This window comes from Pleurodeles waltl, chromosome 4_1 (genome assembly GCF_031143425.1).
Source record: "Pleurodeles waltl isolate 20211129_DDA chromosome 4_1, aPleWal1.hap1.20221129, whole genome shotgun sequence".
In the NCBI taxonomy this organism is placed as follows: domain Eukaryota; kingdom Metazoa; phylum Chordata; class Amphibia; order Caudata; family Salamandridae; genus Pleurodeles; species Pleurodeles waltl.
In genome coordinates, this window is record NC_090442.1 from 409311056 (window position 1) to 409324612 (window position 13557).

Below are 13557 nucleotides of genomic sequence, written 5' to 3' on the forward strand. Positions count from 1 at the left end.
TTAAAACATTATTAAAATCATGATCACTCGCACCTAAAGTTACCCAGATTAGGTCCCATTGGGGGCCGGTGGGGTGACTGTCCTGTAAGTAAGAACACTTTTGCTGCATGAATCCCTTTCTGGATTCCCATGCTGCGCATTCACATGCTGTCCATTATTCCGCCATCTACTGGTTGTATCCGGAATGGTCTTTCTGTTTTATTTTTTTTTCCCCCCTCGTCGTGGGCGTTGTCGACCACTATTTGGTGCTAGGTCCATCCCCTATGTGACGTCAGATGGCGCCCTGGAAGTTCCTTTGCGTGGTGGAGCGATTAAAAAATAAAAAAAGCATGTGGTAAAGAAGGTGGCGAAGGACATAGAAAAGAGAACAGAAAAGGTAAAAAGACTTTAAAAGGCTCGGAGACTTGTATTCCAGAGAAAGAAATTGCACAAGCAGCCCTGATGTCTGAGAAAAGTACAGTCCAGGGCCAGCCGCTAATGAAAGAGGCATACACATCCCAGCCCAGAGATGCAAATGAAGGCAGTTGAAATCAACGAAAACCACCACGGGTCGAGAGGCCCTGACGGAAATCCTAAGGCCTTCGGAGGAACAGCCGACAACACCAAAGAAGGTAACATCCTTGACACGGGATGTCAAAAGGATCTTAGAGGTGGAGAAGAAAAAACAAAAGTTAGAGACAGAAATGCTGGCGCTCCTTCAAAGCAAGGAGTTTGACGCGCTAAAGAATTCAGAATTCCAAGTAAGCCTTTAATGACCACAGTTGTCGAAGAGGAAGAAGCCCCCTTAGAAGCCCCGGTGACTCCAAAACTTCACAAAGAGGAGACCGAGTCTGGTAAAAAAGGCAGCAGAAACTTATGGAGTTTCACTAGGGGAAAAGAGAGACTTGTTTTCTTCTGAAAACTCTTATGCTATCAAGCAAAGGGATCTATACCTCCCAGCATACTGGACCAAGGCAATGAGCCCTGTAAGGAGCCAGCTACATCAAAAGGAGTTAGCCCAAGGATAGAAAAGAAATATAAGCCTTCACCAAAGGACCACAGGTACATCCAGGGGAACTCAATGGCAGACTCTATCATCCTCATAACTGCAAGAAAGAGAAGTAATGCATACACCCCCAGAGAGAGAAAGTAAGAGACTTGATATGGTAGGGAGGAAGATGGAAAGGGAAGCAGAAACTCAATGGCGAATTGCAAACTCCAGTGCTTTACTTAACAGATATGGCCACCAACAGTGGGACAAAATTGAGGAACTCGAATAGTTTCCCAAAGGAGGATTAGAAAGAGCAAAAGCAATCATCCAAAAGAGGAAGAACGCCAACACTTGCCTGAAATTGGCACTGGATGCAGCTGAAACAGCCAGTAGACAAATGTGTACAGGCATAATCCTAAGCAGACCTGCTTGGCTCAGGATCTCAGGCCTCAAACAAGAAGAGCAGGCCTCTATCATAGTAAATAAATCAATCACTTGGGATGCACTATTTGGCTAAGAAGTCGACGACTCCTTACAACAAATAAAAAAGGACCATGAATTTGCAAAGGCAGTGGGTGCTCTACAGTACATAGGCACTTTCAGAAGTGGGGAGTGCACCCATATAAGGCCACACAGGAAGGGGATTGTTCTCAACAGGGCAGCAACAAGAAGCCCAGAGAGGTCCACAACAGGCTACCCAGCAAGCCGATTCCCAACAGTGGTAACACCCACAAGAGAGAATGGGCAAAGATCACTACAGACAGTTTGGACTTACATGTGGTATGCCGTAGCTGCAGTATAAAACTAACAAAGAAGCCACCTCTGAATCCATCCCCCCAAAAAAAAAAAAATCATTATCAAGAAGCAGAACTTTTATACAACTGAGGAAAGAAGTGAAAGAATTCTTCCAAAAACAGGCAATAGAAAGAATACCAACAAAGGAGTTGAACAAGGTAATTAATCCTCATATCAAAACAAGACCTCACACTAAGGCCAATCCTGGACCTCCGGTCCATAAACAAATTCACTTGCACAAAACACTTCAAAATGACAATGCTGCAAGAGGTAATCCCACTCCGACAAAAGGGAGACTATTTGGCAGCCATTGATTTAAAGGATGCCTACCTATGCATACCCATGAATCAAGCGCGCAAAAAGTAGATCAGATTTGTGCTTAAAGGTATACTACCAAATTAAGGTCTTGCCTTTCGGCAAGTCTGCACCAAGGGTTTTTACAAAATGCCTGGCAACAGTTGCAGTATTCCTAATAGGAAAAGCGACACATGTCTACCCATACCTGGATGACTGGCTGGTGAAGGCAAAATCAAAACCGCAATGTTAAAGGGGCATTGTAACTGTGATCAAAACCCTACAGAAACTAGGATTCTCAATAAACCACAAGAAGTCGTCCCCACAACCGTAACGAAAGATATTCCTATGAGCAAGACTGGATTTGAAGATAGCGTGAGTGTATCCGACTCAGAAAAGAGTAGAGTCAATCATGAAACAAACTTGCCTTTACCAGAGGAGGCAATCTCTGACCGGGAGGATAGTCAAGAAGCCGAGGGGTATATTGGCATCATGCATCTCCCTCATAACCCATGCAGGACTACACATGCACCCATTCCAGGAATTACAATGCAGCAATTGGTCACAGGCATCCGGGAGTTAGGAGGATCTAGTGGATGTGACAGCAAAGGTGCAGAAAGAAGTACAGTAGTGGACATCAAAGAACATAACCCTGGGGAGGCCTTTCAAAACAACTCCATCTGTGACCATTACAACAGACACATCTCACAAGGGATGGGGAGCACACACAGGCAACATTAAGAGTCTGGGTCAGTGGAACAGCACAGATGCAATGAAGCATATCAACGTCCTAGACAGTGCTGCTAGCCCTGTAGGCCTTTCAAACACATATAGCAGGAAAAACTGTACTGATTCAAGCAGAAAATACAACAATGTTTTACCTGAACAAACAGGGAGGCATGAAGTCAATCACCTGAAGCAAACTAGCCCCAGAGATATGCCAATGGGAAATACCACGGAAGATCAACTTACTGGAGATTCACCTACCATGGAAGAACAAGATAGCGGCGGGCAGAGTAACCAGACAGGAAAGCAGCTCACATGAAGGGGAAATAAAACCACAACAAAATCCTAGAAAAAACCTTCAGGCACTGGGGCACACCAACAATCGATCTGTTTGCAATAGCAGAGAACATGAAATGCCAGCTCATCACCTCCAGTTTTCAACTCCACCAATAAGAAGGGAACGGCCTGTCACTAAACTGGTCGGGGAGATTTGCCTACTCTTTTCCACTGATTCCCCTCATCTCAAAGGTACTGGAGAAATCCAAACAACCAGGGACAGCCCTGATTTTCATCGCCCCGCAATGGGCCAGTCAAACCTGGTTGAGCTGTCCAAAGGACAGAGGATCAAGATGAAAGAGACAAGAGACCTTCTCACAGTGCAGAAGGGCAAAGTGTTTCACCTGGAACCAGCAGCACTCAATCTAGCAACTTGGTTCCTGAGTACATAGAATTCAGACACCTAAACTTGCCACCCAGAATCATGGAAATACTAAAGGAAGCAAGAAAGCGAACAATAAGACAATGCTGTGCAGCAAAATGGAGAATGTATCTCCACTGGTGCACAAAAAACAACGCGGACGACCCAATATCAAAACAAGAAACAGTGCAAATCTATTTTACCCACCTGCTGGACAGCGGGGCAAACCATTCGTCACTCATGGTTCATTTGGCAGCTATTGTAGCTTACACCAGCGAAGCATCATGTAGAGGTTTCTTCACTTCACCTATTGATAGGTTCAAGTAACTGTCTTTGTCCATGGTTCCCTGCCCTAGGTTGCAGGTCTGTCTGCCTGGTTCATTGGCATTGTTTCTGCTTCAGTGTGCCTCCTCTCCCCCTGGTTTATTTCACTACCATTCTCTTTCTCTGCTGCTTGCAGTGGTGGTGCCCAGTGCTACCAGTGCTTTAAATGGGCCGGTACTCTCCGGTACTGAGAACCGGCACTTTATTTTGAGAGGGAGAGTACCGGCATATCTCAAGAAAAACGTAATACTTTTAATTGGAGAGTACCGTCACTTCTCAGAAACAAGCAGGTACTCTATTACAGAGTACCTGCACTTCTATTTTTCCATTTAAAGCACTGGTGGTGCCTCGTCTAGGTTACAGCAATGGGATCTACTGTTGATCCCCTCAAGACACAACTATGTGGTCGTATTATTTTCGGCATTACACAGTCCAGCCAGATACCCTGGCGTGATGGCACTGCACAGGTTTTACTTAGGTATCACACTTATTTTAGAGCTTTCATGTTGATTCACAAAACAGCCCAGGTTCAGCTTCAGCTTCAGCTCCCCCCGCACACGCTGTCTCGCTCCAAAAAGTCACCCTGGTGTAGTTGGTCCATTTGCCTCCACGCCTGCTTGAACTCTCTGTGAAGAGGGAAGTCATTCTTTTTGCCAGTAGTCACCACATTTAGTAGGAATGTCCTAGAACGTGTGGTATTATTTAGTAATTTGACTTTACCTCAAGTCAGTAATTGACACGCATGAGCTATCATACTTTTAGGCGAAGGTTGGCGGACTTGAGGACACGCTATTGATCCCAAAGGGAAATGTCATAGGTCACGTGTAAATTCTACATCAAACCTATGCAGATTTTGCATGTGCGAAGCATGAACGTCAATTCACCGAAAGGCCAGGGGTAGCGGAAGTGACATCACACCCCATTTGACCTATGCATTCACTCACGGATGCTTGCACATTAACACACAATCACACGGATACACTCTTTACCACATAAACACACTCTCACCTGCATGCATGCACACAACATTTAGAAGCACTTTTACCTCTTACCTCAGCTGCCAGGTAGGGTTATATTCTAGCTAATTGTACTCCATTTTTTTATTGCACTAATAGTGAATAGTATAATGTTATTCACTATTAGAGCATTAAATAAAATGACAAAAACAATAAGATTGGAGCACCGACCGATGTCCATAAGGACGAGGTGTCCATGTGTTTATGGCACTGATAAGGCCAAGTGTAAGTCCTTTGGTCGTAAATGCAGTGCCGGTGTTCGCAAGAGGCAAGCTAGGGGTCGCAGCTGCAACACCTGGCGACCCCTAAATGAGCCTAGGGTGCTTAGTAGACATCTCATTGCACACTGCGTATCTGACTACGTCAGGCTGATATACACTGCTCCTGTGAATGTTGTATCTCAAGCTGCACAGCGCACCTGTGTAACTGAGCATCTGCTTGTTTAGCTGCATATTGTGCCCCATAAGTGCTTTACAAATTATCTCTAACATCACAGCAGGCAGATAAACCCTGCACATGTGTACTGTACACCAGGCTGTGAACTTTGTATTTCCATACTGTACATCAGATTGGACTCTGACTCAGACTACATCAAATTGGTATACAGATAGTTTATATTCAATTTATTCTTAAAACGAGAATCACAGGCTCACCAAGCCTTTTTAACATTAACTTTAGTCGAAGATGTAGGACTGGCCGTGTTACTGTTGCTAACATCCAGAGATTGCTAGAAACTTAGTTTTTAACACAGGAACCAAAAAATACATCGTTTTACAGTACTTACCCCTGGAAGGGCCATATTTTTACCTCGGTATTTCCAGTGTATGGTCTTTTCTTATAGAAATACATAATTTTTTCCTGTGTTGCAATCCAAAATTTTCGTTCTGTATAATGGGAACAGGATTGAGGAATTATCAGCTTCCCTGAAGCATGTTTTGTTCTTTTGACGAATTCAATAAAAGTAAATTATGCAGGGTTTTCTGCGAGATTCGGGTGTTATTTCATACAACGAAATTATAAAAAAAAAAAAAAAAAAAAAAAAATTAATTGAAATTGTAGTTCATCAGGGTCGTGTTTTCAGGGTGCATCTGCCCTAGTAGGTGGGCCATTGGATGTATTGTTTAAGCTCACACAAGGCTCATGGGTGTTGTCGGGGGCACACAGGGTTCTTTCTTGCTCTTGCATCTCGGCTTTCTGGCACCTTCTACCTAATTGAGATATTTCGGGTCACCCTTATAACGCTTTTTTCAAAGAGATCAATTTTACCCACACAATAGAATTTTTACAATTTAAACTTTGTATTTTAATCCTTGATAATTGCATAAATCATAATTGATGTGTGCAGTTTAGTTATGAAAGTACATATTTTCTTAAGAGACATCTGTTCATTGTTATGTTTAAGTAAATGCAAAACGTTACATTGACATTCACCTGTTTCTTATTAACGAGACAATTTATCGTTTGTTGTTGTTTCCATGATATAATTCCAGCTGCCTATTGTGTTCCAACATTTTCTACGATCTACTTAACTTCTTTAGAGCTCGCCTGAGACACTACATGTGGTGGTGTTTGGCCCTCGCCCACCTGCCATAACAGCCAAAAGGACATGGACACCGTTGGCCGTCGGTAATAACAAAAAAAAAAACTCTACGATGCAGTCCAGTGCTGGCCGCGTCAAAGCCATTTTTTTATTTTTATTTTTATTTATTTTTTTACTTTCATTCGTGCTGCAGGCACAGCAGCCACGTCGTTCTTCACGACTAAAAAAACATTGACAAATATAACAGCTCTCTCCTAGGCAAGACCTATTGGCTTTGCCAGTGCTTGTATAATATTGCACAGCTGGAGAAAATCTCTGCTCTAGTATGTTTTCATCTGCTTATACATTTACATTTTCCTGTCCAAATGAAGGCTCCTGTTATTTGGTTTAAGTTTACAAAAGAAAAGTGAAATAAGGTTTGCAACAAGTGCTTTAAAGAGAAAGAAGCACTGAATGACTGTAACCATTTTTTATTACATTTGATCTGACTCGTCACAGGAGGATCCAAAGATAGGGCACTAATTTGCTTGCTGTTTATTTCTCAATAGCTGTACTTCCTTTTCCAATAGCTCCAGAGGCCCTGAGCTTAGTGTTGATACCTTGGAAAACTGGAACTCTGTCAGTCGGATAGACAAACATTTTTTTATGCTGAAATGTCATGGATTACCTTCAAATATTTTGCAGAAGAGACCAATTGTGCCCTCATCCTTTTCAGGCGGTTCTCTGCCAACGCCAGGGTTTCTTTGTCCATCCCTGTCCACCCTCATGCATTGCAGGCAGAGAATGCATCTCTTGGTGTAACCCCTCTCTAACACCTTGTGTGTTGGGCGAGTGTTGCAAGGACTTTAAGAAGATGTAGTTATAGTGTCTGATGTTGAAATTTACCAGAGGGACTGGGGTTTTACATTGGTTTGATCTTCAAATTTGTTGTGCATTGGGCTTTTCCAGAGTAACACCAGTATGATGATTTGTTTAAGGATCCAAGGCCTTGGAATATTCAAATGGTATATTTGACTGCCAGTCGCCCACATCCCCCTTCATGGGAAGCCTGAGAGTGCTGCATCTGATGGAAGATCTGCGTGGACTTCTTGAATTAATGGAAGTGGATGAAAAAGAAGGTTTGCGATGTCAGGTTCCAGATTCAACGGCCGACACGTTGATCGAATGGTTGCAAAGTCAAATGGTACAGTACCCTTTACTTACTCTTCAGTTTCCTTCATGATATTTATTGGTCATTTTATTTGTATTTGGTTTCTGACTTTTCCCTTCTGTTTAATTCTTTGAAAGCTGTAACATAAGTGTGATGTCTGGTACATCTTAACGACGAGTTTCCAGGTTTTTCAAAGTAGGTTCATAAAAGGAATATGTTATGGTGTTAATAAGCTTTATCGAATGATAAAAATAAGTGGCTCCATTAGCAACTAGTCAAGATTGTATGTGTTAATTATCTAAATTTTTTTCAGTTTCAGTGCTTTTGGGTTTAGGATTTGATGGGGGCGGTGGAGCAGTAGATGGATGAGATGGTAGAGTTTTGGTAATGATGGCTAGCGAGTATCCATGGTGTCCACATGTGTGGGTGACTTTGGAGAGAAGGCAATGATGGAGCTGCAGAATTTCATTATGGTGATCTGCATTGTGCAGAATATAAATGGGCTTGAAGATCCTATTGTGTGTACATGAAGCACATTGTTACAATAGGTGTTAGCATTGTGTAAATAGGTATAATAGAGGTGTGAGAGCTAATTTACCCATCCCAGCTTATTTCCATGTAAGCGCAAGGTTGCAGCAATTTTTACAGCTACTGTCAGTAGCATTTAGGTTTGGATTCTCATGTGCATGTTGATGATAAAGTGTTATGCTGATGCAAGGGTGCAGAGGCTGGCCCGGAGCCTGGCCTGGTCCAGACAAAATATAAATCTTTTTCGGGATGCCTATGCCTGACTACCCTGTGCATTAAGTTTAGGTAGAGCAGTTGGGCCTATTCTGATGACAGCCACCATGAGCTTCTCTCACAGCACTGATGTTGCTCTTTACGACACACAAATATCTAAGGTCACTAATGTTTTGTTCCATTACTTTCAGTTGTCAGCAGTAAAATGAATGAATACCCTAAAATAATTGATAACCCCTAGTGCATTGATTCTGTCAATAGAATTATGGCATTAGACAACTTTGACCACTTATTGACATTGGGAGATTGCTTTGAATGAGAAGGCTGTGTTACAATCGCATCCGGCATACACCAGTGGTTGAGCTAATATGCAATAATTCTCACCTTAGGTTTGGATCTATTGATGGTTCATTTGATCCAGCAAAGTAGCTCAGTACATCAGAAACTCAGACATCTAGATGCATGTAAGGGTAGAAAGTGGTTGTTTTTTCCAAGAGCTAGCAACATCGTCTTCCCTTTTAATTTTATTCATTTATATTTTATCACACTTTATCCGTATTATCCCCCATTAGTGGCTTAAACAAGTAATTGACATTTATTTACAGATTGTGTCAGTTATCTAATTTTTCAAGAACAAGGTAGCCCAGCATGAGGCTCCAATTGATTAAAAAGCTTAATCTAATCATGTTTGTCTAATTGCTTCATTCAATATTTATTTTATTCTGCCAGACAAAAGATTCTTCTGTGACTTTCTTACTTTTGACAATCTCAGTCCAGAACAACGCTTTGAGTGCATTACAAGCCAGTTCTAGCTGGTTAAAATACAATGTATCAGAGCTTGGGTATCTAAAGCAGTAGTGATTCTTTTTCTTTGTAATGTTAGTAGTTCTGTCAGGAGAATACAAGAAACGGGAATTAATGAAATCACATTTATTAATTGTTCCCGCTGTTTGTGGTCAGTTATGAGTTTGTCATTGATGCATATACACGCCCCTTAGTAGTAGCTGGTTCACAAATTGTGTACATTGGTAACCCAGTATTTCCACTTTGGATGGATGTCTCCTAAATCAACTCAATTCTTCGGTATAAAAGACAATTTGAATCCAAGATCCACATTGGGTATTAAAGATTCAGATTCACTTGGGACTTAAACAGACATCATGTTTCACTAATGTCTTTTTAGTATAAGCCGAAGTAACTCTTGAATGTAGCTCCAGACAGAAGGGGGTTGATTTTGGATAATCCATGCTAGAGTAAACTGATAGTGAAAGGCTCTTGTGCATACTTGAAGATAAACCCACTGCAGACTACCGAAAACAGGCCTTTGAATTGAAAAATGCAGTGTATTGCATATCAGATCGTTGTTTGCATTCTTAACCAGTGGTTGAAAGTTCACCCGTTGCCAAAATAGGGTAAATAACCAACACTGCTTTTGTACTGCCATTGAATAATAACTTATGAAACTCGGTGAGCCTAGCCATGCATTTTATTTTGATTTACATGGTTTCCACCACATAACTTGGGAAGGTTCTACACCCAATCAAAGCTGTCTGTCTCAGTCTTCATCTGTTTATCATCTTTCAAGATGGCTATTTTTTTTGTTTTTGTGCAATTAGCAAATTAATGTTTTGAACATGAAAGTGTGGTTTCTACACTGAAAATCCTAACTGGTGAATTTCAGTAGTTTTTTGCATTTTAACGAAAACCATAACTTTGTTTTTGAGGTCATCGTTCTAGTGAATTTCATAGTTTTTTATGATGTGCTTATTTTCCAGCCCCATATTTATGGTTATAGAATGTGAAATATAGTTCTAGAGTTACTGGACTTGGAAGTAGATTCATTTTATAATAGTGGTGGATTCTTTGCTGTATTTATGCTAGAAGTGCTTTATGTGGCATTTGGTTGGGAATGTTGTTTTGGTTGGGTGCTTTCGTCCCTGTTCTGTGAAAGAATATAGACCACCTAAATATTACTGAAAAAACATCAGTATCAAAAAATATCAACTTTGTATACATATAACGGAGAGTACCAGAATATTGACTACTAAAATATAATTGACCAAAACATTGACATTACATAGGAAATTATATATTTAAATGTAATTAGCATTATTGTAACTGTACCAAAAAGTTACATTATTTAACAATGTAAAAATATGTATAATCCTAAATATTAAAATATTAAACTAATCAATATATGTAACATAACCTATAAATATTAAATTACAAATTGAAACATCTATCATGCTTAAGTATAATTCTTAAATAAAATAGTCTGTAATACAACAATGAAACTCAATATAAACATGTATAATCAAAGAAATATATATACAGAAAAAAATACATTTTAAAAATTGCTACTAAAATACATAACACATTTTAGAATACTCTTAACAAGCAAATCTCAGTTGAAAACCCATCTAGGAGTAATGAAATGATTTTAAGCATGTCTATTTTCAAATTAAATATCCCAAATGTTTAAATGCAAAGTGAAATACAAAATGATTAACTTAATCCTATCTAAAGTTTTTTTTTTTTTTTTTAAACAAATAAACAATCAAAGTACACTACAGTACTGCAAACATTAGGAAAAATCCATGCTTTGTTTGGCGGTACACCAAATTTACTAAGTCCAGTCAAACATTATGGAAAATCCATATGTTTTTTTGGGAGCGCGTGGGGAGGGTTCTTATAAGTTTATTTTGAAAAGTGCATATATTTTTGTGGGTGATGTTTCTGATATAATATTCGAAGTCTAGTTGAATGAACATTAAGAAGTGCATTTATTTTGGGGCTAAATTCACTACACATAAATATTATAATTACCCATTAAAGAAATGTAAATAATACCAATAAGAAATTAAGATCTTAAAAGATTCAAAAAAGATATGAAGTGCTTTAAACTTAACTTTAAATGTACTAATATCTAATAAATAATTATGAAAGGAAAACATTTTAAAATAAACTACACCAAAATGTCACCCATGAAAAAACTGATGTGGAATAATTATTTGAAATTACCATTTAATATCTAATATCTAATTTAAAATACAAAAAATAATTTTTTGAAAAAAAGACACAGTATCCCATACAACTGTTAAAATAATAGTTATTTAATAAATCTATAAATATATATATATATATATATATATATATATATATATATATATATTATACATACATACACACACATACGATGGCATGTGTAGCTGCAGATACACATGCTATGCATTATTCCACCATCTAGTGTTGGGCTCGGAGTGTTACAAGTTGTTTTTCTTCGTAGAATTCTTTTCGGAGTCACAGGATCAAGTGGTGACTCCTCTAGGTCATACTGCGCATCGGCATCGACTCCGTTGTTAGAATGATTCCTTTCTGCTGTCTGGTTCGGACATGTTTCCTCTTGCTCCGAGATTTCGAGCCAGAAACTTTAGATAACTTCTTCGACCGTTGGTATTTTTTCGATCATGTTTGCACCTAGACTCTAACCAATAGTACAGTCAAGGGTGAAATAGTAAATTTCACCCTTCTGGGCACGTGCACCCGACTCAGGCCTGTTCGGGCCTACCATGTCGAAGCCTGATGGATCGGACTCCATTACGATTTTGTCCCCGATGCCACGCAAAATTTCCATACACAGACCAACACCTTGTATGTAATCTGTGTCTTTCCCCCGATCACAGAGAAGAGGATTGCGAGGCATGTCGATCATTTCAATCCAAAAAGACCCTGTGTGATAGGTGAGCCAGGAGACTGGAAATGGCGTAGAAGAGTACCAAACATATCAACACCAGGGAGGAAGAACAGGCGCAGACGGCAGTTTCCATCAGAAACACGGACTCTGAAGAAGACTCTGAGGAAGATGGACTCATCACTACTGGCCAGCATGTGAGTACGACTGCTCCTACGGCCACTCACAAAAATACCTCGCAGGCCTTGAGTGCACCACTGCCAGAGAGCCATGGTTCGGCCCGAAAGAAGATTGTCGTTGACTGACCTTTGGGTTCGGTGTCAAAAAAGGCCACACCTCCGTCGATACCGGAGTCTAGAAAGTCCACCAAAAGCTCAACTTCTGAACCGAGTCGGCATCCCCACTCTTAGGAGTCGAAGCCTCGATGCCCTGCTTCAGAGCCCACAAAACCAGCTGTATTTTCAGGCTTGAAAAAACTATCCTCTCTGGAGCCGAAAAAGTCTTCTTATTCGGAAGAACAAGGGCTTTCGAGCCATCTTAAGCAGAGCTCAAAATCACTTGACGAACAGTCATATAGACCATCTGATTATGTTTCTGAGGACACAGAGATTCAGCTTATCCTTGAAATCATGGATGAGAGGCAATCAAGGATTCATATCCATAAAAAGACTGGCAGAATGATTACTGCACCTCCTCTACAGACCAAGAGAAAGTTGGCTTCTTAAGAACATTTTAGATACTGCTCCACCACCAGCAAAGATTTTTAAACTGAAGGAGAAGCCTTTACCTATGTATACTTCTCCCCCTCATTCACCACAACTTTCTTTTTCGCCACCACTCACTAGCCCACCACCTTTGCCTTGACCAACTCATTCACAATATTCTCATGGCGATATGGTTGATTCTTGGGATCTCTATGATGCGGATCCTATTCCTGCCAATGACCCGGACTTATATCCTTCCAAACCTTCTCCACCAGAAGACACTACTGCATACACCCATGTTATTTCTAGAGCAGCAACGTACCATGGGGTGCTTATGCACATTGTACCTTTTAGAAGAGGATATTCTTTTTAACACCTTATCCTCCACACGCTCAAGATATCAGTGCCTCCCAATGATACGTGGCATGATTAAGCATGCAGATGATATATTTAGTGAGCCAGTCAAAGCTAGGGTTTAACACCACACATTGATAAAAAAAAAATAAGCCTGCACCTACAGACCCTGCTTACATTACACACCAAGTACCTCCAGACTCAGTGGTTGTGAGTGCTGCCAGAAAGAGGGCTAATAGCCAGTCGTCAGGGGATGCTCCTCCCCCTGACAAAGCGAGTAGAAAATTTGATGCTCCTGGCAAGAGGGTAGCGACACCAGCTGCTAACCAATGGCGAATTGCAAACTTGCAAGCCTTGCTAGTAAGGTATGATGGAGCCCACTTGGACAGTGCAGGAACTCCTACAACACCTGCCAAAAGGGCACAACAGATTGTTGAGGAGGGTCAGGCCATAAGTAACAACCAAATACGGTCTGCCCTTGATGCTGCAGATACAGCAGCTGGAAGCGTGAATACTGCTGTCACCATACGCAGACACGCATGGCTACGTTCCTCT

At 40.6% G+C, this 13557-nt stretch overlaps 1 protein-coding gene across 9 annotated transcripts in view; it reads left to right on the forward strand.

Moving 5' to 3' along the window:
• The window catches only part of PPFIBP1 (PPFIA binding protein 1), a 736231-nt gene that overhangs the window by 122696 nt on the left and 599978 nt on the right, over positions 1-13557 (forward strand). For all 9 annotated transcript variants that reach the window (XM_069228637.1, XM_069228638.1, XM_069228632.1 and 6 more), the window contains exon 3: positions 7340-7545. In XM_069228637.1, the coding sequence (XP_069084738.1) occupies positions 7340-7545 (206 nt within the window). The remainder of the gene's footprint in view (positions 1-7339; positions 7546-13557) is intronic.